The sequence below is a fragment of the Notamacropus eugenii genome, chromosome 5 (genome assembly GCF_028372415.1).
Source record: "Notamacropus eugenii isolate mMacEug1 chromosome 5, mMacEug1.pri_v2, whole genome shotgun sequence".
In the NCBI taxonomy this organism is placed as follows: domain Eukaryota; kingdom Metazoa; phylum Chordata; class Mammalia; order Diprotodontia; family Macropodidae; genus Notamacropus; species Notamacropus eugenii.
The window spans coordinates 335,610,002-335,637,685 of NC_092876.1; the positions used below are offsets into that span (position 1 = coordinate 335,610,002).

General features: G+C 40.5%; 2 protein-coding genes across 4 annotated transcripts; one reads left to right on the forward strand and one right to left on the reverse strand.

The window, feature by feature from the left end:
• Positions 1-1,372: 1,372 nt before the first annotated feature.
• PIGX (phosphatidylinositol glycan anchor biosynthesis class X) lies at positions 1,373-20,940 on the reverse strand. The gene is made up of 6 exons (XM_072613646.1): positions 20,750-20,940; positions 18,740-18,803; positions 17,899-18,040; positions 12,571-12,784; positions 10,742-10,842; positions 1,373-3,092 (listed from the first exon to the last, which is right to left on the reverse strand). The coding sequence occupies exons 1-6, from the start codon at positions 20,883-20,885 to the stop codon at positions 2,949-2,951; spliced, it is 801 nt and encodes a 266-aa protein (XP_072469747.1). The 5' UTR covers positions 20,886-20,940; the 3' UTR covers positions 1,373-2,948.
• On the forward strand, positions 20,742-26,483 carry CEP19 (centrosomal protein 19). 3 transcript variants are annotated; one of them, XM_072613647.1, is made up of 3 exons: positions 20,742-20,875; positions 23,252-23,453; positions 25,956-26,483. In XM_072613647.1, exons 2-3 carry the CDS (start codon positions 23,324-23,326, stop codon positions 26,315-26,317), a joined length of 492 nt encoding a protein of 163 aa, XP_072469748.1. In that variant the 5' UTR covers positions 20,742-20,875; positions 23,252-23,323; the 3' UTR covers positions 26,318-26,483. The 3 variants fall into 3 exon arrangements, with proteins under 3 accessions (XP_072469748.1, XP_072469749.1, XP_072469750.1); XM_072613648.1 differs by lacking the exon at positions 20,742-20,875 and adding an exon at positions 21,123-21,851; XM_072613649.1 differs by lacking the exon at positions 20,742-20,875 and adding an exon at positions 21,799-22,074.
• The last annotated feature ends 1,201 nt before the right edge of the window (positions 26,484-27,684 follow it).

Genomic DNA, 27,684 nt, shown 5'->3' on the forward strand with positions numbered 1-27,684 from the left:
CCTCCAAAAACAAACCACCTACTTCAAAATTTGGATCCACCTTCCCTCATCCGAAGTCAAGTATAATGATCACTTAACTGTCCTCACCCTATTCCTTATTCTGCCTGAAGCAGCAAAATGAAATGAGCGGAAGAATGTCAGGATGCAGTGAACTAGGCCTGTGGTATACTTGAATGCTTTTCAGAGACAGATCCAGGATGTACAGACAAAAGATTTGTGGCATTCAGTTTTGTAGAAGTAACATGATAAGGTAGAAAGAACAAACTGGGAGAATCAATGGTAAACTGGAATTATGTCTTGGTCTTGCCTTTAATACTATCTACGTGATATTGTGCAAGTCACTGTCTCCACCTCGATTTCCTTATCTGTCCAATAAAGAAAGGGGAAATAGATTTATCTATCAAGCCCACCCAACTGGTAACATTCTGTAACTATATAACTTGAAAATATGACCTCAGAGAAATCACTTCCCATCTTATTATACTTTCCACATCTGTAAAATGAGGTATAATAGCTGGACTAGGTAATCTTTAAAATTCCTTGCAGTTCCATGAGTTGATTCTTCCTGTAAAATCATTTTAGGAGACACTGTACTTCAAGAAGCAAGCACTCTAGAAAGCCACAAAATTGCATAGCAACTTTGAGGTTTGGTAAATTTTTAACAGTTAAACCTAGCCCTTTAATGCTAAATCTCTTTAAAAAATCAAAGGTACCCATAAGAAAAAAATAACAGATCAAAAAATGTAATTGGCCCATAGAAATTTTGCCTTTTCAATTATCAAATCAAAGAATGAAGCCCCAACTCATCTCTGCACTGGAGTGAAAAAAAATACTGATTAAGCACTTACTATGTGCCAGGCATTGGGCTTAGGACTGTGTGTATTACAAGCAAGCAAGTCCTACCCTTAAGAAACTGACAATGCAATTGAGGGGGGGGGGAAAGGGAGAGAGGGAGGGAGAGAGAGGGAGGAAGGGGGCGGGAGAGAGAGAGAGATGGAAGTATATATCTATCTACTTATCATCTATCTATCTTTGAGCTAGAAACTGGGATGGGAGGATGTTCCAGAAGTGGTCTGGAAATGATGTGGTAGCCTGATTCTGGGCAAGATAAGGTCCTGGGTCCAACTATAAAGCCTCTGAGAAAGATAAACCCTCTTTGAAGGTATTTATCTTTGGAAAACAGTAGAAAGCCATATTTTAGGATGGCTTCTACAATACCCCAGCTGCTTCTTTTTTGTGATAAATGCTGCTACATAACCTATATTACTATACTATGTTCTTCATACAATAAAATATTTACTGATATTAACAGGATTTTTTACTGAGTCAGTATCTAAACTGAGAATGACGAAACAGCAAGCCAGAGACAAAGTGCCAACAATCAAGCAGCAGTTTAATTAATTAGTTTCATTGTGAGAAACAGATTTGCAAATTGGGAATTCTCCTGATCTTACATGTTTATGTATATACCACACACATATATCACATTGTATTTACTCTACCAAAAAGCATAGTTATAATATATCCTGACTGAAAAATCTAGGAAGACTTATATGAATTGATATAAAGTGAAGTGAGTAGAACCAGGGGAACACTATACACAGAAACAGCAATATTGTAATGGTGATCAACTGTTAAAGATTTGGGTATTCTGATCAAGACAATGATTCCAAATCCCAAGACAATCCCAAACAATTCATGATGAAAAATGGTATCCACCCCCAGAGAGAGAACTGATGAACTCTGAATGCCAACTGAAGCATACTTTTTTTACTTTATTTTTTTGGGGGAGGTTTTGTGTCTTCTTTAGCAACACAGCCAATATGGAAATATGTTTTGTGTGATTTACATGTATCATAGATACAATATTGCTTACCTTCTCAAGGGGTGGGTGAGGGGCAGGAGGAAGGGAGAGAATTTGGAACTCAAAATTTTTAAAAATGAATGTTAAAACAATTTTTTCAAGTAATTGGGAAATATTTAACACAATAGATAAAAATATATTTTTAAAAAATAATATGCTCTGATTTATTGGTTAGCAGCACATTTACTTCAGGGTTATTTTGAGGTTCGCCTACTGTTATTCTTACTTCCTATTTTTTTTAACCAAATAAAGCAGGGACTAGGCCTCCATTTTTAAAAATCAATGTATAATAATCTTATTATGAGACATACAAGGTTTCATAGAAGATCTTCTTTAATGAGCAGACTGAGCTGTGTTCCCTCACACTTCTCTTATACTAAAGCTTATTAAGTAACTTCATTATTTTTCCTTCCCCACCATTAACAGATGTATATAAATCCAGAAGCAATATAATAAAAGAGAAATAGGATGCCACTGAGTATGGTAAGTTTTGCTATTAGCAATAACAGTCTCTGGTGTTAATTTTGCTTCTCCCTAAACCATTGGATGTTTTCTAATGTTTTTCAAAAAAATTAATTGTCAATCAAATGTCTGATTAGAAATACTGTGCCCTCATCTGTAATGCTTTCTCTGATTTCTATTAACATCTGTTAGTTAATAATATCAAAAAATATAAGAAATTCATTTCTCTGAAAATAGAACTCATTTTTCTCTTCTAATTCAATTAACACATATTACACTAAGAGCAAAGAGCTACCTCAGGCTGTGAGGCAAATACAAAGATAAATAAGACATGATTCTTTACACTCAAAGGGCTTACAATCTTGTAACTGACCCTATTCTTTGAAAAATAATTTATCCATTTAACAGAATTAAATTGTTTATATTGGCACTTGATACTTGAGAAATTACCAAGCACAAATGCAGCATAAATTTCTGTATTAAGTAAAAATTAGGTGAAATTATTTACAAAACACCATTCTACATTTTTTATTTAACTGTTCTCAACAAAACTAAAATACATTACTGTCAATTAAAAGGAATGCCATAATTCTAGAATACTACCAACTATTACATTACATTCTCACAGGGAGAAATGACCATGTTTGAAGATGGCTCTGAGTATAAGACCAGAACATAAGATTGTAACAAGCAGAGTTATGACACATACGAAAAGACAATGTACTCGCAGCCCCACTGGAACCTGTAGTATCACATTCTGATTTACCTACGGAGAGAGGGTAGACAAGTTCAATTTAAGATTAGAGGAACACTCTAAATGCACATTCAAAAGAGAGCTTACATTTACTCAGTTTGGTGGATTTATTGTGGGGGAGGAGACACCAGTTTTGGGGTTTTTTTCTGGTGGATAATTTTCAGTCAATAATTATCCCACTAGATTTTAAAAGTGTGGTTTAATTCAGGCTCTTTCAATGAACAACTTATCCTGTGATGTAATGCTTTATTTCCTGTTCCTAAGTCCACTGTTGAAGTCACATTTATGGAGGCTTTCTTTGAATCTCATAACTAAGACTGAAGTCTAACAAACCCTCACAGGATCCCAATACAGCTACTATATTTATCTTAAGCAATATTAATATATTTATAAAATTCAATTTGTCACAGTGGTTTTATATGGCCTATATAAGTAACATAACTCTCTAAAAGATCTGTTTCTTCTTTACAAAAATCACATTAGGAAATATATGTTAAGTGGCAAATATGTAAATGTTTTGCATGACTGCATATGGTTAATATATATCAAATTTAATCCCTTCTCAAGGAGGAGAGGAAGAAGAGAATATAAAACTCAAAGTTTTTAAAAATAAATGCTAAATTTTTTTATTTACATGAAATTGAGAAAAAATAAAATAAAAATTAATTCCACTTAATTCCACTTAAATGAAAGTGTACGTTAGGAAACACTGAAAGAATAAAAATAGCAAGTGAACACCCAAATTACAAATCTCTCATCATTCTTCTATCTTTTCTGTTTTTTCTATCTTTCTATCTGCTTTCTTCTCCAAATGACTTGAAAAATCTGATACTCAAGAACTATTACAACTGAATTATTACAGCAAGAGCAAAAGAGCTACGGTGTTCTCTTTTGCAACTAAACTGATTTTCAAAGTTTAACAGAAGCACTGTCTACACACTGTAGCTAATTTCCCATTGTCAATTTAGTTACAAAAGTCTTACGGAAATGGGAAGCCTGAAAAAATCTGACAGGTAAACTGGAAATAGTTTACTTTCTTTTCAAATTAACCAAATATTTGGTTTCTAAATTCATGTCACCACAAAAGCTCACACAAATTCGGTATTCACCGAACCCATAACAATTAGCTTTACCACCTATAAGGAATCACTTGGAGGAGTCACTTAAACTCTCTACATCAGATTCATCATTTATGTAAAATGTGTTGGACTAAATGATGTCCAAGGCCTCTTACAATTCTAAATCTATTAATTTATTCTTTCAGTATTAAGATAAATGATATCTTTTTTTATTTAAATTTATTTAAGTTTTCAACATTCATTTCCACAAAATTTTGGGTTCCAAATTTTCTCCCCATTTCTCCCCTCCCCCCACCCCTAAACGCCACGCATTCTAATTACCCCTATCACCAATCTGTCCTCCCTTCTAACTTCCCTCCCTTCCCTTATCCCCATCTTCTCTTTTGTCCTGAAGGGCAAGATAAATTTCTATACCCCATTACCTGTACTTCTTATTTCCTAGTAACAAGAACAGTACTCAACAGTTGTTCCTAAAAATTTTGAGTTCCACCTTCTCTTCATCCCTCCCTCCCCACCCCTTCCCTTTGGGAAGGCAAGCAATTCAATATAGGCCATATCTGTGTAGTTTTGCAAATGACTTCCATAATAGTCATGTTGTGTAAGACTAACGATATTTCCCTCCAACCCATCCTGCCCCCCATTTCTTCTATTCTCTCTTTTGATCTTATCCCTCCCCAAGAGTGCTCCCTCCTCCCACTACCCTCCCTTCCATTATCCCCCCTACCCTGCTCATCCCCTTCTCCCCCACTATCCTGTACTGTAAGATAGGTTTTCATACCAAAATGAGTGTGCATTTTATTCCTTCCTTTAGTCAAATGTGATGAGAGTAAGCTTCATGTTTTTTCTCTCACCTCCCCCCTTTTTCCCTCCACTGAAAAGTCTTTTACTTGCCTCTTTTATGAGAGATAATTTGCCCCTTTCCATTTCTCACTTTCTCCTCCCAATATATTTCTCTCTCACTGCTTAATTTCATTATTTTAAGATATAATCCCATCCTATTCAATTCACCCTGTGCTCTCTGTCTCTCTCTCTATGTGTGTGTGTGTGTGTGTGTGTGTGTGTGTGTGTGTGTGTGTGTGTGTGTGTGTGTGTGTGTGTGTGTGTAATCCCACTAACTACCCAGATACTGAAAAAAGTTTCAAGAGTTACAAATATTGTCTTTCCATGTAGGAATGTAAACAGTTCAACTTTAGTAAGTCCCTTATGACTTCTCTTTACTATTTACCTTTTCATGCTTCTCTTCATTCTTGTGTTTGAAAGTCAAATTTTCTTTTCAGCTCTAGTCTTTTCATCAAGAATGCTTGAAAGTCCTCTATTTCATTGAAAGACCATTTTTTCCCCTGAAGTACTATACTCAGTTTTGCTGGGTAGGTGATTCTTGGTTTTAGTCCTAGTTCCTTTGACTTCTGGAATATCCTATTCTACTCCCTTCTATCCCTTAATGTAGAAGCTGCTAGATCTTGTGTTATCCTGATTGTATTTCCACAATACTTGAATTGTTTCTTTCTAGCTACTTGCAATATTTTCTCCTTGACCAGGGAACTCTGGAATTTGGCCACAATGTTCCTAGGAGTTTCTCTTTAAGGATCTCTTTCAGGAGGGGATCGGTGGATTCTTTCAATATTTATTTTGCCCCCTGGTTCTAGAATCTCAGGGCAGTTTTCCTTGATAATTTCATGAAAGATGATGTCTAGGCTCTTTTTTTGATCAAGGCTTTCAAGTAGTCCCATAATTTTTAAATTGTCTCTCCTGGATCTCTTTTCCAGGTCAGTTGTTTTTCCAATGAGATATTTCACATTATCTTCCATTTTCTCATTCTTTTGGTTTTGTTTTGTGATTTCTTGGTTTCTCATAAAGTCATTAGCCTCCATCTGTTCCATTCTAATTTTTAAAGAACTGTTTTCTTCAGTGAGCTTTTGAACCTCCTTTTCCATTTGGCTTATTCTGCTTTTTAAAGCATTCTTCTCCTCATTGGCTTTTTGAACTACTTTTGTCAACTGAGTTAGCCTATTTTTAAAGGTGTTATTTTCTTCAACATTTTTTGGGGTCTTCTTTGGCAAGGTGTTGACCCTCTTTTCATGATTTTCTTGCATCTCTCTCATTTCTCTTCCCAATTTTTCTTCCACCTCTCTAACTTGATTTTCAAATTCCTTTTTGAGCTCTTCCATGGCCTGAGCCCACTGAATATTTATTTTGGATGTTTGGAATACAGAAGCCTTGACTTTTATGTCTTTCCCTGATGGTAAGCATTGTTCTTCCTCATTTGAAAGGATGGGAGAAGATATCTGTTCACCAAGAAAATAACCTTCTATAGTCTTATTTTTTTTTCCTTTTTTGGGCATTTTTCCCAACCAGTTACTTGACTTTTGGGTCCTTTGTCAAGAGTAGGGTATACTCTGGGAATCTGTGAGATCTCGGTTCCTTCAAGGTGGCACGATCAAGCGTGTACTGGTCTGGGCACAGAGAGGAATTTTTGTGCCCAGAATCTTAGCAGAGGTTCCTCTCCACAGCCACCTGGCCTCCAGTTCCACCAAGTCAGCACTGGGGGCTGATTTTCAGATAAGCTGGATGGGCAGGGCTGGCATTCAGTGTGAGACAAAGACCAGCTCCCCCCAGGGCCTCCACACAGGGCGGAGGCAAGAATCAGCTCCTCAGTGTCCCCAGGGTTTTTACACTCCAACAATGGATGGGCTGCTGCGCCTGCAATGTGACCTCTGAGGCGGCTGCCTGCTGCGGGAGCTATGGAAGGCCCTTTTCCCTTCCTGGCCAGCTGATAAAACCCTGTCACTGACCTTTGGCGCCTGTGGGTTGAGGGATCTGGGAACCGCTGCTCCTGGGACTGGGGTTTCTGTGGCTGGAGATTCCACCCCTGAGGGCTGTTCACGAGCCACATGGGCCAAGGCTGGGCTGGGCTCCATTCCGTGTCAGGTACAACAGACGTATCCCATGGGCCTTTCAGGTCACCCTGGGCTGGACATCTCCTCCACTCTGTTGTTCTCCACTTCTGCTGCTTCAAAATTTGTTGAGAGCCCCTCTCTACAGGTGTTTTACGGGCTGCGTAGGGAGAGCCTGCGTATGTGTCTTTCTACTCCACCACCTTGGCTCCACCCCCCTAAAAGCTCAGAGGTCATCACTACCTTAGTAAAGACATTATTTTCATTGCGACTAAAAGGAAGACATCATCCAAAGTAAAGCAATGTGCACTAACAGACTGATTTCAAATTTCATCTAATGTGTTAAGGACAGAGGCAGAGTCAAGATGGCAGAAAAAAGGCAGGAAGTTGCCTGAGCCTCCCCAAATTCCCTCAAAAAAACTTTAAATCACACTTCCAAACTAATTCTAGAGCAAGAGAACCCACAAAAGGATGGGGTGAAACAATTTTCCAACCCAAGATAACTTAGAAAGATAACTGCAGGAAAGGTCTGTCTCACTTGGGTAAAAGGGGAGTGCAGCCCAGTGCAGCATGTGTCTGGGCATACCAGTGGGAAGCTCCTAACCCCAGCACAGATCAGCAACCAAGGCCCCTCCATCCTAGCACAGCAAGCCAGCAGTAAGGCCTCCAAGCTCCATGAAGTAGGCTAGCAGTCTGGCCTGGCAGACCTGGAGGCTCTAGCACAGCTGACTAGACTAGGCCTGGCAACCCCAGCCTGGAAGGAGAGCTGCCAGCCCCAGCACAATGGTGCAGCAAGTCAATGACCAGCACCCTGGCCTCCAGCACAAGAAGATTGGGACAGTGCCCCTAGTGCCACAGGAGTAGAGCTCAACATTAAAAAGTCACAACAAAAGCTGAAAATGATGGAAAAAAAAGTCCTCACCATAGAAAGCTACTATGGTAACAGGGAAGATCAAAACACAAACTCAGAAGAGGAAGACAATGTCAAGATGCCTACATCTGAAGAAGCCTCAAAGAGATACATGAATCAGCTTCAGGCCTAGAAAGTCCTCCTGAAGAGCTCAGAAAGAATTTTAAAAATCGAATGACAGAGGTAGAAGAAAAACTGGGAAAAGAAATGAGGGAATCATGAAAAAAGAGTCAACAGCTTGGAAAAAGAAAACAACTCCTTAAAAAGTAGAATTGGCCATTTCCTATGGACTTACAAATCAAATGTACCTTCCCAGCAATACTGTAATGTTATAAAGATGTGGTCACTTATAGGCCAACAGCAATTCATTTGATAAAAAATACAAATTCTATGAAATATTAGCATGCTTTCCTGGATACCCACCCAAATGAAAATAACTTTCTAGCTCCGAGAAGGCATTTTACAGATGAGGAAACTGATGAGGCAAATAGGAATTAAGTGATTTGCTCAGGGTCACATAGCTAATAAGTGTCTGAAGTTGGATCTTAACTCAGTTCTGCCTAATTCCTGGTCCAGCACTCTATCCACTTGGCCACTTAAAATATTGTAATAATAAATCCATTTTGTGTTTGTCTAATACATTTATGTTATTTGATGGTTGGATATAAATGTATTTAAACCTATCTGGTCTCAATGCAAAATGGTTTCATATATTATTCATACCACACAAAGGCCTAAGGAAGAACTGCAATAGCTAGGAGCACCTAGGTAGCACACTGAATAAAGTGCTGGGTCTAAAGTTAGGAAGGCTTATCTTCCCGAATTTAAATTTGACCTAAGACACTTATTAGTTAGCAACTTTGGGCAAGTCACTTAATCCCATTTGCCTCAGTTTCCTCATCTATAAAATGAGCAGAACAAGGAAACGGCAAACCACTCCAATATCTTTGCCAAGAAAACCCCCAATGGGATCATGAAGAGTCAAACATGACTGAACAACAACAAAGAGCTAGACAAAGACATGTCAAATTAAAAAGTGCAGAAGAAGGAACTAAGGAGACAGAGAATGGAAGAAAAATCAACAGCAAGGATCTGTGCAGAAGTGAGTCATTTTGGGGGAGGAGGGCAGAGCCAAGATGGCAGAGTACAGGCAAGGATGTGCCTCTCTTCCAAACCCCTCCAAATGCCTGTAAAAAAAAATGACTTTAAACAAATTCTAGAGCAGCAGAACCCACAAAAATATGGAGTGAAACAAATTTCCGGCCCAAGACCACTTGTAAGGTCAACAGGAAAGGTCTGTCAGATCTGAGTGAGAGTGGAGTACAGTCTAGCACAAGTCACACCAGCACAGCTCCAACAAATCAGGAGTAGGCCTTGGGAGTGACTGAATCAGCAGCAGAAGCAGCTATTTCCAGAGCTCTCAGAAGGAGATCACAGGGGTCTTTTTGCTAGCACTGAGGAAGGACTCTTGCTTTGCCCACACTCAGATCTGGGTTACAGTCACGGCTGGCAGTCCCAGGGCAAGGAGGAGCACTAGCATAGCAGAGCTTGCAGTCACAGTGGAGGGGGGAACCCTCTTCACAGTTCCAGGGCAGAAAAGATTGCACGTGCTCACACACAGACCAGAGCACAGGCCAGGAGAGGAGTAAACACCTCTCCTTAGATCATACCACTTGGAAGAACTGGGAAATTTACAGGTCCCTAGAATATCTCTGAAAACAGATGCACAAAACCCCCAAAGCTTGGGACAGTATACCCCCAATAGGACAGAAAAGATAAATGACAAATGTTGGACAGGATGTGGGAAAAATGTACTTTAATGCATTGTTGGTAGAGTTGTGAACCGATTCAACCATTCTGGAGTGGAACTATGTCCAAAAGGCTATAAAACCATGCATATCCTTTGACCTAGCAATGCAGTACTAGGTCTGTATCCCAAAAGAGATAAAAACAAAAATGAAAAGGACCCTTATTACAAAAATATTTATAGCAGCTCTTTTCTGGGGGTAAAGAATTAGAAGTTGGGGGGAAGTTCATCATTTGGGGAATGGTTGAACAAGTTGTGGTATGTGATTATGATGGAATACTCTTGCACTATAAGAAATGCGCAGGATGCTCTCAGAAAAACCTAGAAAGACTTGCATGGGCTGATGCAAAGTGAAAGGTAAGATGTACAAAGTAACAGCAATATTGTAATATGATCAGCTGTGAATGACTTAGCTATTTTCAGCAATACAACAATCCAAGATAACTTTGAAGGACTTATGAAAAAATGCTATCCATCCCCAGAGAGAGAACTTGATGGTGTCTGAATACAGATCAAAGCCTACTTTTTTTACTTTATTTTTCTTGAGGTTTTTGTTGTCTGTTTTCTTTCACAACATGACTATTATGGATATGTTTTGTATGATTACATATATGTAACCTATATAGAATTGCTTGCCTTCTCAAAGAGGTGGAATGAGGAAAGAAGAAGGGAGAGAATCTGGAACTCAGAGTTTTAAAAATGAATGTTAAAAATTGTTTTTACATGGAACTGGGGAAAAATAAAATATGAAGTAAAAAATTTTTAAAAAAGAAATTAGTTATTCTGGAAGAAAGAAAAGATGAATTTTGGGAGAATTGAAGGGTTGAGACACTAACAAACCTAAAAGCAGGTTCCCATACTGGAGACAGAAACTAGTCACCTCCCACGGATCATGCCCTAAAACTTTAAGTCACTGTTACAGAAGCATCATAGCAATCAGAATAAAGAAACATTTTCTAAAATCAGCTTACTGATTTATACTTTACGTTGCTCCACTGACAGATGTGCCTATTCCTCACAGAACAAGGAGCATCCACGTCAGACTGTTTCCAGCAGTTCCGAGAAGGAAAATCTAGGGAAAGAGGGAATAATGAGACATGTAAAAGCCCTTACTTAGGATAGGAGAAAGAAAGTCATTTATCTGAGGATACTGACAGTCAAGCGTCTCTTGAACAGCAGCAAAGGTCTTTTTGATCAGCTGCTTCATATTTCATTGCTATTTCATCTTCACATTTGTTTCGCTTAGAGCCCGGCACACAGTAGGCATGGAATAAATGCTTGTTGATCCATTTTATACATCAGTCCATCAAATATTTAACTCTCCTGATTTCCACACATACTTCAGCCTTTAATAGCAACCTTCCACCACAGACTTCACAAAGCAATGCATCTTATTATTCTTGAATGCACTGTTGTAATGGAGCAGATTATGATTATCTCTGTTGGTATCTTACGTCCTTCCTATACCATAAGCCTTCCTCCTAAAGAGAAGGTTAGCTAAATTTTGTATCTTCCTCCTGTACCCCCAACATCTAGCATGGTAGCTAGACATCAGGTGCCTAGTCAATGTTTTTTATGATTACTTAACATAGCAGCCTATTCTATATTTTCACAATCTAATTTATGAAGGCTGGGGAGGGGGAGGGGGGAATGTGAAAGGGAAAGGAACATGTAAATGCAAGCTTAATCACTGAGTGCCTACTATGTGCCAGGCACTGTGCTAAGCATTTCATAAAGGATCTCATTTGATCCTCAAAACAACCCTGGGAGGTATTGTTATCCCCAGTTTACACATGAAGAATCTGAAACAGACAGAAGTGAAGTGACTTGCCCAAGGTCATACAGCTAGTAAGTAGGTGAGGCTGGATTTGAACTCAAGTCTTCCCAACTCTAGGCCCAGAACTCTATTCACTTCACTGCCTAGTTGCCCTTAACATAGACTTGTTTACCAAGTTCCACTATAGCAGAACTAGGGGGATGTTCCCAGAAGTCTGAAAGAGATAAATTTAGAATAAGACAGTACCTTTTTGTTCAAAGGGTTCTACAGACATGGAACTCATAATTCCAAGTGGTATTAGAGGCTTAATACATTAATCATTTCCCCCAAAAAAGCTTAAATTCATAGATGATGATGGATAAATAATAGACTTTTAATGAAAATGTTCAGGGAACATACCTCTAACATTCTGAAGTCCAAGTCTAGGAGGAAAGCATATCACTTGATCTTACTATCAAAGCCAAAATATTAGTCTGAATAGACAACCAGAATGACCCAGTCTGACAACTTTTATATTCTTATATAGTGAAATAAAATATGTGGTGATCACAAATTTGTTACCAAATTTTCCAACATAATTAGTACTTAGTAGAGTTACCAGTACTTAGCTCGTTCTACATTCAAATAACTCACATTATAGAGAGGCAGCTTTGAAGTTATAATGATTCTCAAAATCAATAAAAGAAAAATGAAAAGTCAACAGTATCGTTCACCTTCATGCGAGACTACGAGAGAGGGTAGAATGGGACAGTAGAAAGTCAACCTTGCATCTATGAAGATATGGGTTCAAGTTCTGCTTCAGACACACATACCTCCTGCATTGCCCTGGGCAAATCACTTAAATTTTCAGTGCTCTAGGCAACTCTCTTAGTCGATAACCTACAAAAAAGGTGCAATTTACAATGGTAGGGTGAGTTTCCTTACCAGGGAGTAGTAGTTCCTTGGATCAAAGAGATCAAAGGTCCATCCTCTATCCCTATGAGAAACTTGTTCATCTTTAGAGGCATTTTAAAAAACACTTACCATTGTGGCAACTGACAAATAATTCTGGGTTCTTCACCACCACAAAAGCTCTTTCTTCTTTCTCCTCAGGCTGGTGATACCGACAGTGAATAGGCAAAATCGTTCTGAAGCACTCAGAGCACTGGGAATCTGACTTGGCATAAACAAGGACATCAAATTCTTCAGACAAATAGTCAGGGGCTTCAAGGTCAACAGTATCTTGAATGATCATTGCCTGTAAAGAGAGAAAACAAGTATCTAGGAAGAAGAAAAAAAAAAAGACCTGCTACTCACGGAAAATCAAATTGACTGGCATATTCCCCCTATTTAATGTAACTTTCTTCCCATTCCCTATACTTCAGACTTTGCAAAAGAAAAAACAAAATATTCTTTCCAAATACTTTCCCTCCAGTTTAGTCACCAATTCGAGTTCTAATCCCTTAAAGTAAGGGTCCCTTAACCATGTGTGTGTGTGTGCATGTGTGTAAATGAAGCCTAATGCTACTGTGCTTTGTTGTCTACATTCACAATTGAAAGAATTACTAAATTTCAGTTACTGTTTGATGAAAAGAAAGATGTAATATCCCCCCCATTCAAGTTCACTGAGCCCCTGAAGTCTAGACTGTAAAAGTTATGAACTATATTGAATTAAGGCTGGCTACTTAAAAGAAAACAACTCTTACATTCAAGCCTTTGTTGAGGCTGCTACATGAAAAGTCACTGCAGCCCAAGGAAGTTCTTAGAAAAGAGGGCTGCCAGAGTTCATCCTTGTAGGAACATGACCATTGACATAACCTCCCCTTGCATCCTGGTTTTGATAATAAAATATTTTCCTGAAAGGGTGAAATTATGTCAGTCTTACCAAACCTATATGCTATCTACTACTATTAAAAAAAAAACAACCCAACAAACAAAAAGATAGTGTGGAGGCTAAAGTGATTAAGTCATTCTAATAGCTTCCTGTTCTTCACAGACTCAAATAAGGGAGTCGTGCAGAAGACAAAGCACCATGGTCAGGCTGGTCAGGAAGTCAATGTTTCTCATATAATATACAGGCTATTCTGGATACTTTAAAAATGAATATGGCATGCGACACAATGCAAATGATAACTCATGAGGAGAAGAGTTTAGCAATCAATATTAGATTTAGATATGGCCAGATCCTTTCTCATGGGTAAAGGAAAAAGTAATGATGATACAAAATTACACACAAAAATACAAGACAACACAAAAAATACCTGATTGCATTAGAGAGGTGCCAATTCCTTCTGTCTAAAGGAGAGAGATTAGGAAAGGCTTCCTGGAGATGGCATCTACATTGGATTTTAAAGGATGATTAACCTAACCCATCCCTTTTCAGAGGTGAGAGATCCCTGCATGTGGTATATTGTATATATTTGTGGACCTTTTTATGTATTACTTGGTTTTGCTTATTTTTTTTCTCTTCTACCTCTTCCTTTTTTTCCTTGAAAAAGTATTAATTTTTACATAGGATGGGTCTCTGGATGGGGAAAAGAGAAGGATACTGGGAGAAATTTTGGTGATGTAAAAACAAAAGATACCAATAAAAATTTATCTTTAAAAAAGGATGGTTAGGAATTCAATAGGCAAAATGAAAAGGAAGGAGATTCTGGGCCTAAAAAATATTACAAAAAGGTTGTTGTCAGGAAAGCACATGGCATGCACAAGGAACATAAGTAATATAGTTTGGCTAGAGAAAAGACTGCATGGAGGAGTAGAATATGCTAGAAATCTGGGAAGACAGGATGGATGGCATCAGATAGTAGAAGGCTATTTTCTAGTCCTCTGAGAAGTCTGAACTTTACCTACTAAACAACAGGAAAGTAATTAAAGATTTCTGAGAAGAGAGGTCTACGAAAGGACAGATCTCCACACATAAGGATGATATAGTACAACTGGGTAGCTAAAGTACTGGATCTTGTGTCAAGAAGACTCAGTTCAAATCCAGCCTTAGCTACTTACTAGTTGTGTGACTTCATATATTATTCACACAGCATAAAGTTCTAAGAAAGAACTGGAAATAGCTAGAAGCAGCTAGGCAGCACAATGCATAGAGCACTGGGCCTGAAGTAAGGAAGGCTCATCTTTATAAGTTTAAATCTGATCTAAGACACTTATTAGTTTGTGACCTTGGGTAAATCACTTAATTTCTGTCTGCTTCTGCTTTCTTATCTATAATATGGGAAGTGAAGGAATAAGCATTTATATAGTGTCTACTATACACCAGGCACTTTTTACAAATATTATCCCATTTGAGAAAATGGAGCTATTAATAGCACTTACCTCCTAAAGATGTTTGGAGGATCAAATGAGATATTTGTAAAGTGCTTTAAAACTTAAAGTGGTCATTGATGAAGATGATGATGATGATGATGATGATGATGATGATGATAAAGGTAGTAGCAGAGGGAGGAATAAATGGAACGTAGATGAAGGAAGCTAGGTTAAGAGGCTACTGCAACAACAGTATATCTGAACTCATACCAAGCAATAATGAGGGCCCAGAGGAAATGAACATAGAACTAAGGCAACATAGGATTTAGATCTGGAAATAGAGATTATCTAGTCCAGGGGTGGGGAACCTGCAGCCTTGAGGCCAAATGTGGCCTTCTAGATCCTTGGGTACAGTCTTTTGACAGTCCAAGTTTTACAGAACAAATCCTTTTATTAAGAGAATTTGTTCTATAAAGTTTAGATTCAATCAAAAGACCACACTTGAGGACTAAGAGGGCCATATATGGCCTTGAGGCTACAGGTTCCCCAGCCCTGATCTAGTCAAACCCCCTTATTTCAGAGAGAAGAAACTGAGGTCCAAGAGTTTCAGCTCAGTGCTATAATCTTTGTAAAATCTTCCAAGATTCTCATATGAAGGTATCAATGAAATCAGGAGTCCCACCTAAATAGGTTGATAGTTCACAAGACTTGTCTTTAGAAAGACCATCAAAGAAGTTGGCAGTTGGAGTCCACAGATAATAAGGAACATCATTTCATGAGATTAGTCATCTCACCTTTCAGTGTTTGGAGCAAATGTAAGGAAAAAAGATGACCTAAGTCCCAAGATCTAGAAGGAAAAGCCAGAAAGCCTTAGGTGAGGCCTGCCAGCTAAAAGCAACATTTATAGGGCTGTATTTGTTTTCCTTTCTGTTACTGGTTGGAAACAGAGTATAAAGGAAATAGGACCAGATTTAGAGTGAGAGGGCCAAAGTTGACATCTAAGTTCGAATCTTTCTGAATTTGTGAATTATTTTGACTCTGGTTTATAAGTCTCCTCACCTACAAAATGAAAGGTTTGGACTAAATGGTCTCAAAGGTCCCTTCCAGTTCTCAATCTGGGACTCTATAATCCTGTGTTTACTTTAGGATTATTCCCTGATAAGCTCATAACTCTATCAAAAACAGGAAAAGAGGTTAGTTTGGCATGACTTGTTCCTAATGAACCCATCTTAGCTTCTTTCCTTTTTCAAAGTGCTCAAAAACTTAAGAGCATTAGTCTATACTACAAATCTGGTCCTAATTTCCAAAGACAGGGATTTACTTCATGAGGATAACAGGCCCCACTCAGCAAAACAAAAACAAATCTCTCTCCACAACTGACCCCCTTCCACCCCATCAGGTTGGGAGCACAACCCTACTTTTCATGAAGTTTCTCTGCCCGACAGACCAGGATCCAATTGTGATACAGCTAAGGAGAAGGATCAAGAGCTCCTAATAAACACAGATAACTGGGTGTTAATAATTTGTTGTTTCCCAACCACATATGATTTGCAAATTCATTCCATAAAGAAGTAAATTAACTTATGGAGCAAGGACAGGAGGTGAATCATAATAATGAAGTTAGAGAAATTCTGAGACATGTTATTTAAAAGTCACTCAACACTATTAAATGAGCTTCTGCATGGAGTATTATTAAAAAAACTCCTAACAAAAGTTGCCAAAAAAATTAGCAGTCTTTACTTTAGGAAATTTGTAAATATAAGCCTTTAAAAAGTAGGATCAAGAACAATCAATGCATGGATTTGTTTTCCTTGAGTATGCTCACTAAAATAGAGAACAATAGTAATCCAAAAAAAAAAGAAAGAAAAGTATCAATAAAGAACTTAAAATGCAAAGAAGACATAAGTGAGATTCAGAAAGTGTCACTGAAAAAAGAGACAGCTTTGGAACCAATGTGTAGAATTTATTAAACACTTTATTTTAAAAAACATGCTATATATAATGAAAATCATGCTTTCACATACAACCTTCTTTTTTATGTTATTCTCCTGTGTACATGGGAATGTTCATGTTTGTTGCTGTTTGCCAAATTTAGAATAAGAAAAAATAAAAATGGACAAACCTTAATGGGGGGAGAAGAGTCAAGCCTCCGATATCTTTTTTTCCGGCAGTCCTGGTTGAAGGTATATTCTAGCATACCACCAACTCTCATGGGGGAACTAGGTCTACTCTCAAAGGAAATATGCTGCGAATGGCTCTTTAAAATAGTAGGAAGAGATACTTCGCAGGGAAAGAGGATAAGGAAGTAGCAATGAATAAAGTCATTTAACACTCCTTTCCCTCCCTGCCCTGTTCCTGTTTCTCTAGATTTCAAAACCCCCTCTATAGCAGCTCATCCTGAAACTTCCCCCAGTTACTAGGCCTCCTCACCCTGGAGTGGCCTATCACTGCCTGTCTGATTCTTCCAGGTATGAGAAGAAAACAAGAGTCATCATTGGTGAATTCCTCCTGCAGCATCTATTTCATAGGTAGGTCAATCAGCTTTTATTCCCCTCAGAGCCCTGTTCCAGCTTTCTCAGTATTCTAAAACCAGGCCCCCACTCTTTATTTTCAGGTAGATTTTGTCTTCTCCTTTCCAGCTCCCTTTTGTGTGTTTTCTTCAGCTATTAGAGAGCAGGACTGTCATTCTCTTTGCTTGTATTTCTATCATTATCTGGCATATAATAAACACTTAGTGCTTGTTTCCTTCCTTCTTAACTACTCCAGGACTTGGTTTCCTCATTTGTTGAATGCATGTAATAAAACTTTTGTACAATCTTACTATGGGTTATGAGGAAAGCACTTTGTAAATCTTAAAGTATGCCATGAAGTAAATTACAAAGTATACCATAACTAGGTAATGGTTAGTTATTATTACTCCTGACAAGTGCCACACATTTTGACACATATCATTCTGACCTTAATCTTGAAATGTTTTCAAGATATGGCTAATAAAATGGACAAATCCTGGCTGACAATGTTACTTTTCTCAACAAGCTGCAGTTTCTCTGATTTAAAATATTCAGAGAAGATATGATCTAATAATCATACTCAAACTTTACTTATTAACTATACCTCTGTCACATTGTGTTCTTGTAATGAAGCCAATTCATATGGGTCCACATATAATCCCTTTGGAAGGTGGTATTTAATCAGAACTTTGCAGGTCTGTGCATTTTCAATGTTTGTACCAAGTTTCACTCTTATCATCAAGTCTCTAAAAGAAAAATAAATTTAAAATCATTTATGCAACATGTCATCAAAATTAAGCTGTATTTGTTTTAGGAAACAGTTATATTGATTGGTTCTTTTGATAAATATTTTTCACTTAACGGTCAAATTATGACAATTATGTTGTGGCTCTTTCCAAATTCCCCAGATACTTCACCTGAGTTCCCCTCAACTCAACTCACTTTTTAGTTACAGTACATTTTAGGTCCTTCTTCCTAACCCCAAATGTCTCACTCTTCCCATTCTCAGGTGGCCTATCCAAGATAATTTCTCATTTTTTCTGCAAAGCTTGTTTTTTACATGCTATATAAAAACTGCTCCATAATATTTCCTTAAATAGATAATTGTAATAAAATCCAGCATTTACATAGCACTTTAAGGTTTGCAAAATGCTTTACAATATTATCTCATTTGATCCTTACACAACCCTAGGAGATAGGTACTAGAATTATCCCCATTTTAGAGATGAGGAAACTGAAGCAGGTAGAAGTGATGGAGCTTGGGTCACACAGCTAGTAAATGTCAGAGACCAGATTTGAACATAGGTCTTCCTTACTCCAGGCACAGCACTCTCTCCACTTGGGTTCTGATTGCCTTACAAACCACCTTCTGCCCTCCAGCAAACTGTCCAACCATGGCACAATTTTGTGAAAAAAGCGGCCACGAATTTATTAAGAAAACTTACCTATGAAAGCCATCTTTCACAATTTCTTGTATCAGGATAATCTCTGAACAATTAGTATCTTTGCCTAGAAACAATTGAAAGAGACCTTTTATGAAACTGACAAAGTAGATTCCCCCTACATATTTAAGTAATAAGGCCTGAAAAGAAACTATGCTTAAGAAAGTTGCAATGAATTCTCTACTGACTTCCCTAGAAAATCTGTCCTAATTGAATTTCTTAAAATAATGTGCTGTTGTTTTTTTAAAATTGGGACAATTTCATATGTACTTAAAGAGAAATGTACAAAAATCCATTTAATTCCAATAAACTCAAGACAGACAAATGAAGACATGACAAAAGACTGAGGTGCTCTTCATTCTAATTCCTGTGCACAGCAACCTCCTGTGAGAACACTGGCAATTTCTCTACTGCAGCCAACATTTCTACAAAATAGAAGTAGTCTATATATTCTGTTGGAAAGGTGAGAGGGAATAAAAAAAAAAGATTTTTTTAAAATATGAACTACAAATTCATAAATTTAAGAATAACAAGAGATCTAGTAATATAGCATTTAAAATGACAACAAAATTTCCCAGCACAATATTCTCTGTATGTTGTTATTCTGTCATTTTCACCCTCCAGAACCCCATTTGGGATTTTCTTGGCAGAGATACTGGAGTACTTTGCCATTTCCTTTTACAGCTCATTTTACAGATGAGGAACTAAGGCAAACAAGGTTCAGTGGCTTGCCAGGGTCAAACCGCTAGTAACTATCTGAGGTCATATTTAAACTCAGGTCTTCCTTACTCCAGGCCCTTGATCTATTCACTACACCAAAACTATCCCAATATTCTGCACACAAGTGAGTTTACTGAATGAATGGCAAAGAACATGACAAAAAAAAATCTTTGAAGTTGCAGAAATAAAAAACAAATTTTGTAAATATTAACATTTTCAAACGCTTTGGGAAAGCTCCCTGTTCATAGCTTGCTAAAGTGAATCCTCCTAAATATCAAGTACTCTTATGTAAATCTAGACTTTACTACATTATCTTGGCTTAAAGTAAAATTAGATTCAAAACTGAAATTAAAACTGCTTTGTTAAAGACAATTACATTTTACTAGGAGTGCACTCTGGGAGGGAGTACTAAGTAAACTCGATCGCAACAAGACCAAACTTCCAATACTACACAGAAAGATTTCCACAAAAATAATAATTTCAAGACTGGGAGAAAAAGAGACGTCACTGCTAAGGAAAATATGGAAGTCCAATTACTCAACACTGGAGTCTAAATTGCCAAATTTCCTCATTAGCAAGTTTGAACTGGAAGTTAGTTCCTGCCTCCTGCAAATATTCCAAATCCCTGTTTTCTGGTCATGCAAACGTTAAAAAACACTCTCAAGCCATTAATTATTTCGCAGGCTTCATGTACTCCTTGCATGGAGTGAGGGAAAGAAAAAGGGTTATTACATTATTGAAAATGCTGGGTCTCCGTCTGAACTGAGGCCCCAGATCGTTTTTAAGTCTGGAGCTGCTCCACGCACCACACTCCACCCACCACCCTTGCCCGTGGACGTGACACTGCTTCATGACTTGAAAATTAGCTCGTTTTGAGAGTGACGTGCAGACTTGATTGTGGACCCTAAAAAAGGGGCAATTGATAGGAAATGGACATTCGCATTCGTGTTCCGCGGTGCACACGGAGACGCTCTTTTCCCGGCGTTTAAGTTAAAATATTGAAAAGGAAAAGGTACAAACGTCAGCTCCCCCAGCGAGGAGCACGCTCGGGTGGAGCTAAGGCGTGGGCCAGCGGTCCACGTGCGAGCTGCGGGCCCCAGGGCCAGCTTCTCCCCTTTCCGGACTCCGCCCACATGCTCGGGTCCAGCCTGCGCCCCTCACAGCGGGGCGGGGTTCGAATCTCCCTCCTCATCCCACCCTTCGGCTCTGCGCTCACTAGCCCGGCAGTTCGCGATTCTGGACCCAGAGAGCAAGCCTGGCACTCCCCGAGGCCTCCCTCTGCCTTCCCTTTACCCGAGTGGTTGGCTGCGGCGCCGTGGAGAAGCACGGCGGCCCCCCACGCCAGGAGCCAGGCTCCCACCCGTGGAGCCACGGCGCTGGAGCGGGGAAACCCGCCGGAGCAGACGAGACAAGGGAAAGGTGGGAGCATGCGCAGAGCAGGGCCCTCGCCGCGCCCCTCCCCCGCCTCCGCGCCCCTCCCCCGCCTCCGCGCCCCTCCCCCGCCTCCGCGCCCCTCCCCCGCCTCCGCGCCCCTCCCCCGCCTCCGCGCCCCTCCCCCGCCTCCGCGCCCCTCCCCCGCCTCCGCGCCCCTCCCCCGCCTCCGCGCCCTTGCGCTTTTCCGAAGCGGGCTCCGCAGGGGAGATGGCCGAAGGAAGGCGCGTGCGCATTTCCCGCGAACACTTCCCCGCTTCCTTCCCCTCCCCCGCCGTGACTTCTGCCCTAGTGTAGCAACCTCCTTCCTCTACCCCCTCCCCCACCCATTCCTCTTGCTCCACCTGTCTAGGTCTTGGTTTCCTCAGCTATAAAATAAGGTTGGCTAGAAGGCCTCTAAGGGCCCTCCTAAGTCCAAACCCTTGCTGCCCAGTCCCCCTTCCCAGGGAGGAGACGAATGAGGTGCGGCAGAACCCGCGCTGGATCTGCGGGCGGGAGGGAGAGGCTGTGGCTGTGGGCTCCCTCAGCCTGTGCCCTGGAAAACGGGCCATAACGATGCTTACATTACGTCACTGGGCTGCTGTGAGGAAAACATCCCCGGAAAACTTTTAAAATACTATAGTCAGCGAAGGGGTCCGGACAAGACCCTGCTCCAGTTTCCCCTCCCCTCCTTTCCCAGCCTCTTTTATGCCCCGCCCCTTCTCTCCTCCATTCCCCCCTCCCTTCTGAGCCCCGCCTTTCCTCCTCCTTCCCTGGTGCTCCCCACTCCGCCTCTCCCCATCCCCTCAAGGTTCCGCCCCGCCCCTCCCTCTTTGGGCCCGCCTCCTCAGTGAACTGGGGCGGGGCCTTGGGTGACGTAGCTGGGGGGGGCTGTTCCCGTGGAGATGGCTCAGCCGCCTGGAGCCGGAGCCAAGCCATACTGGGCCAGCTGCTGTGACGTCTTACCTCCTCCTGGGAGACCCAGGTAGCCCCGGGCCGAGATACCCCACTCCCACCCGGCGCCTCGTGCGAGCGGGAAGCTGAGCCCGGCTCGGCCTCTCTCTCGGTGCCCACTCTCGCTCTCCTCGGGGCACGGGCCTTGCTCGTGGGGCCAGCCGGGCTGGTGTTCCTGGACAGCACTGGACCTGCAGCCTGTAAAGACACGTGGGGACGTCCCTCCTGGCCCTCCTAGATATGCAGCTGGGCAGGTGGGGCCGGCCATCCTAGAGCTCCTAGGTAGTGCTGGACATTAGCTCAATCTGTCCTGTGCTGCTGGACAGGTGGGGCCGGCCATCCTAGAGCTCCTAGGCAGTGCTGGACGTTAGCTCAATCTGTCCTGTGCTGCTGGACACCGCTGGACAGGTGGGGCCAGCCATCCTAGAGCTCCTAGGTAGTGCTGGACATTAGCTCAATCTGTCCTGTGCTGCTGGACAGGTGGGGCCGGCCATCCTAGAGCTCCTAGGCAGTGCTGGACATTAGCTCAATCTGTCCTGTGCTGCTGGACACTGCTGGACAGGTGGGGCCAGCCATCCTAGAGCTCCTAGGTAGTGCTGGACATTAGCTCAATCTGTCCTGTGCTGCTGGACAGGTGGGGCCGGCCATCCTAGAGCTCCTAGGCAGTACTGGACATTAGCTCAATCTGTCCTGTGCTGCTGGACACCGCTGGACAGGTGGGGCCGGCCATCCTAGAGCTCCTAGGCAGTGCTGGACATTAGCTCAATCTGTCCTGTGCTGCTGGACACCTCTGGACAGGTGGGGCCGGCCATCCTAGAGCTCTTAGGTAGTGCTGGACGTTGGCTCAGTCAGTCCTGTGCTGCTGGACACCAATGGACAGGTGGGGCTGGCCATCCTAGCAGTGCTGGACATTTAGCTCAGCCAGCCCTGTGGTGCTGGATGCTGCTGGACAAGTGAAGCTGCCATCCCAGCACTCCTAGACAGTTATTATCTTATTTGAGTCTCACCAAAATTCCTGTGAGGTTATATTATCTTCATTTTACAGATTAGGATTCTTGGGCCCAGAGACTCTGTGATTTGCTGTGATCACAAACCCCGGGTCTTCCTGATTTTTCTCCTTTAAGATATACTACCTCTCTAGATATTTGCTGAATGAGTCAGTGCTACCCCACTGGGAGGCTAGATTAGGTCCAGATCCAACCCAGGAGGTGATACATCATCCTCCAAGAATTCTTTAACAAACCCACACCTGTAGAAGAACTATACATGTCCCCACTAAATTTTCTGGACTGCTCCAAGAAGAAATAGCAATTCTCTTCAGTTTCGTGCAAACCTAGAACTAACCTATGAAGGTGGGAAGTGTGGAAGGATGAGGAACATCAGACACTTCAATAGAAAATGGAATTGAAATATCTGTTTTTCCTTTATCAGGGAGTTATTATGCAACTAGCTAGAATACTTCCATCAGATTCCTCCTGATTTTCCCAGCAGCCGTGAATTATAATGATGTTCACTGCCAAGAAATGTGGAATTAGATTCCAGCCTCCAGCCATTGTCTTGATCTATCAAGGGGAAGCCAAGGACAAAAATCGCCAGCGTATCATGCCAATCCGAAACTTTTCCAAGTTTTCAGGTATCAAATATTTTATCTTACCTACCCTAACTCACCTGTGCTAGAATAGACCCTTGAGAGCTGAAACGGACCTCAGGGGGCCTTTCATCCAAGAGACAGCCAAATCATGAATCTCTTCCATAAAATCCCTTGCAAGTGATCATCCAGCCTCTGTATAAAGATTTCTCCTCATAGGAAGCAGAGTTAATTCTGTTGTTGGACTAAAAAGAAGCTTTTTCTCATATTAAGTTAACATCTTCCCTGCAACCAATTTCTAGTTCTACCTTCTGAGGCAAAAAAAAAAAATTAATCTCTCCAAATATTTGACAAAAGTAATCATTTCTCATGCAGACTAAGCATCCCTACTTCTTTTGATCAGTCCAAAGTTAAATTTTTCTTAGGAAAATCTTAGCAATAGAATTAAAAATTTCTAACAAACAACTTGCAAGTCCAGAATTTAATGAACAATGCATGCCCCCGTATTCACCTTGATTTTGATTTCCCATGCCTCAAGCCATGACTCAGATCCAAATTTTTGGAAATGAAGTATGATTTAATTCCTAACTTCCCACATAACCATCGTAGTAGAAATATAAATTCTTAGGGGTACTTTTCCCCTGTGGTTTGAACTGATACCAGTTAAATGAGTACTTAGGCTTTGCCTTCTAAATGAGTCAGTATCTTGTTGCTAGCAGAAGGGAATAGAAAATTTGGACACACATCCAACAACAAAAATATTGAACACCAATTATACTACTCATTATGGAACATCTAAAGGTGAAACCAGTCTTCTCCTGATCTCAGAGATCTGGTAATAATAGCAAATATTTCTTTAATGCCATAGAGCAGCATACTATTCTACACCTAGATAGTACAAGTATCATTAGCTGTGATTTGCAGGTGAGGGAACTGGAGTTCAGAGAGGTCAAGTCACTGGCCAAAGGTCACACAGGTAGTAAGTATGTGGAAGAGCAAGGACTCAAATCCAAGCTTTTGACTTCAGGACCATATTCTTTCCACTGAATAATGGAAATCCCTGGATTAGGGAAAGGTGTCTAAGGACAGGTCCAGGGGATCATAAGATCATGTATATACCTAGGAAAGACCTCAGAGGTCATCTACTCCAGTCCTCTCATTTTACACGCAAGATTAATGATCAGCCTAGGGTCATACAGTTAGTGTCAGGTTTTGAACTGAGGGCCTCTAACTTCTGCACTGTGTTGCAGAATGCCCCTTGTACAGCACAACTTTGCTACAATCAGAAATAAAAACAAGTATTAGTGTAGCTGGAAAGATGGAGTTTGACCCCAGCATTTAGAGCAGAGATGCTTAACCTTTTCTCTGCTGTGGTTACCTCAAGCAGTCTGGTGAAGTCTGTGGACCTCTTCTTGGAATCATTTTTTTATTGTTGCTGTTTTTTAATTCATAATTGAAGGAAATGCTCAATTTAAGTTAAAGACTCATGAAAGTAAAGATATAACTTTTTCCCCATCCAAGTTTGCAAACTTCCTGACACTTGGGTCCAAGGACTCCAGGTTAAGGGCCTCTGATTTAGAGATAAGCCAGGCCTGAACAGATCTGCTGCTTCTTAGAACAGGTTTTTTTGGGGGAGGCTCCTCTTTTGTGTGTCTCCCCCCCATTAGAATGTGAGTTCCTTGATGGCTCGGACTGTCTTTTTTTTTTTTGGCCTGTATTTTTATCCCCAAGCAGTTAGCACAGTGCCTGGACACAGGAAGTACTTAATAAATTCCTGCTGCCATCTGCCTGCCTCTCTCTGAAGAAGCAGAGAAAATTGGAAGTGAAATAAGACAGATGAGGATTGCTATTCTATAGACCATGACTACCTACCCTGCTTGTGGGTAAGACCAGCCCAGTGGATGTATTTAATGATTTCTGTATGCAAAGAATGAGCAAATCACTCTTGGTCTTCTCCTTGGAGACCATCAATACCTGGAATGTGCCAGTCCCCAGCACCACTGTCACTGTGGGCCATGTTTAAAAGGTGTGAGAAGAGCTTCTAAGGCTTAGCATCCTTAGGGCTAATTCTGTGTTGAATGAATAGGGCCTGGGTTCTAGAGCTAAGCCAGGTCAGTGTCCTTTCTTAGTCAAATGTTCATGATAGATAGGCTATGGACCCTGCATCCCAGAGCTGAACCCTATAGAGCATATTTTGGGAGGTATACTGAATGTGCCCCAGGAGATGTAGATGTTTTACTGGCAGAGTTCTGTCCTCCCAGTAATCTATATGAGGAAAAGAGAGAGAACCTCCACAGAAGCCAGCAGACCCAGAACAACCTATACCCATGAAGTACTCACAAGTATGTGTGTGTGTTGTCCATCCTTTGTTTTTGAAGAGGACCATGGGTGGTGTCTTAATTTGCTTGTGAATTGGATTGAACTGAGGCAGAGTATGTGTGTGAGTGTACAGCTGACACCCTATTTGATGGGGCTACTACAAGTTGTTAAGGGTTTTTTTCTTTTCTCTTATCACTGACAGTGTATATAACTTTTTCATTTTTCCAGACTGCAGTAGAGCTGCTGAACAGCTGAAGTATAACCCAAGACACAAGGTCTATCTAGAGGGAGTGTCTCTGCAGCAGTTGGAGAAGTTATTCACTGTTTTAAAGGGTTTTCTAAGGGGACAAACCTTGGACCAAACTATGGAACAGATTCGGCGAGAAACAACCATTGATCCTGAGGAGGACCTGAACAAGCTAGATGATAAGGAACTTGCAAAAAGGAAGAGCGTCATGGATGAACTCTTTAAAAAGAATCAGAAAAAGAAAGATGACCCAGATTTTGTCTATGATATTGAAATTGAATTCCCACAGGATGAGCAGCTGCAGTCTTGTAGCTGGGATGCAGAGTCAGATGATGAGATCTGATACTAAATAAAGTCAAAATTTATTGGGAGACCAAGATATCTGCATTAACTCAGACAACGTTGTTTAGATGTTGCAGAATTTCAAAAGGACACAAAATGTACATATTGGGTCAAAACAGAATTGACTGTGTTACTTTTCAATCAACAAATATTTATTGAGCACCTACTATGTGCAATGGTATTTCTTAATCATTTAACCTGGCATGGAGCTTGCCATTGGTATATCTATGGGGCACTCCATAGCTACAAACAAATATTCTCTGATGATGAGCAAGGAGCCTTGACCTGCCAGGAAAAGGCTAATACAGTAGAGGTCCCCCAATTCTGAACCCCTAATGCTAAATAAAGTAGGCAGAATCTACCTGTATTAAATGAATGACCAGAACAGTCTGTCCAGTTCATAAGTTTGGACCTTTGTAGAAAAGGTCTTTATGTAACAGTTGATCTTTACTTAGAAATTACTTACCTTTTTCCAAAATATTACTTAGGGAATAAAAAATTTTTGCACACCAGCTCAAAATACTTCATTAAAGAAAACAATAGTAATTCATTAAAGAAATAGAAAAATAATTGTCAAACTCCTACTTGATCATTACTACAGGAGTTTTATCAGTGACATCATGGATAGAGATTCTTCTTTTAAGAGGCTGAAACATAGCCCTTGTATATAAAACAAACTGGGTCCTCAAGGAGTGGGCCGAAAAAGGTAGGGAAGCAAAACTAAGAACTGTGAAATAAAAAATCATTTGAGTACTGACAAACTGATTGCCCAGAAGCGTAGGAGGGGCAGGTCTTTGAAAAAGTATAACCAGCCCAGGTCTTAGCATATCTAAGCAGGTTGTCCTTCCCCATAGTCCATCCTCTTTAAAAAGCCCTGTGCCCCAGCCTGGTTCACACTTTATGGTGTTTTTCACCACACTAAACACCACTCATTCTTCTTGGGAGGCAGCATTGTACAGTGGGAAGGATGTAGGGTCTCAAGTCAGAGAATCTGCAAAGAGGAGCAACTCTGGTTCCAGGGCTGCAAGAAGGAAGGAAACAAGCATTTGTTAAGCTTCAATAAAACATTAAATGCACAGGAGAAAAAAGGGGGTAAGTACATGAATAGAACAATTTTGTTACTACTTAGTTAAATTTAATATCTATCTTTTAGAAGTTGTATGAAACAAGTTCAATTTCATATACCAAAAAATGAGCATGTACAGAGAAAAGTAAAAAAAACATAAAATTTGAAAATGATAAATTGGCAGGTAAATGAACTGATTAAGAATACTTTATGCAAATAAACATTAAATATGTATTGTGTACAGAGTATTTGGCATAGTGTACCATCCCAGGTGCTGGAGAAGTTACAGAGGTTAGAGAAGA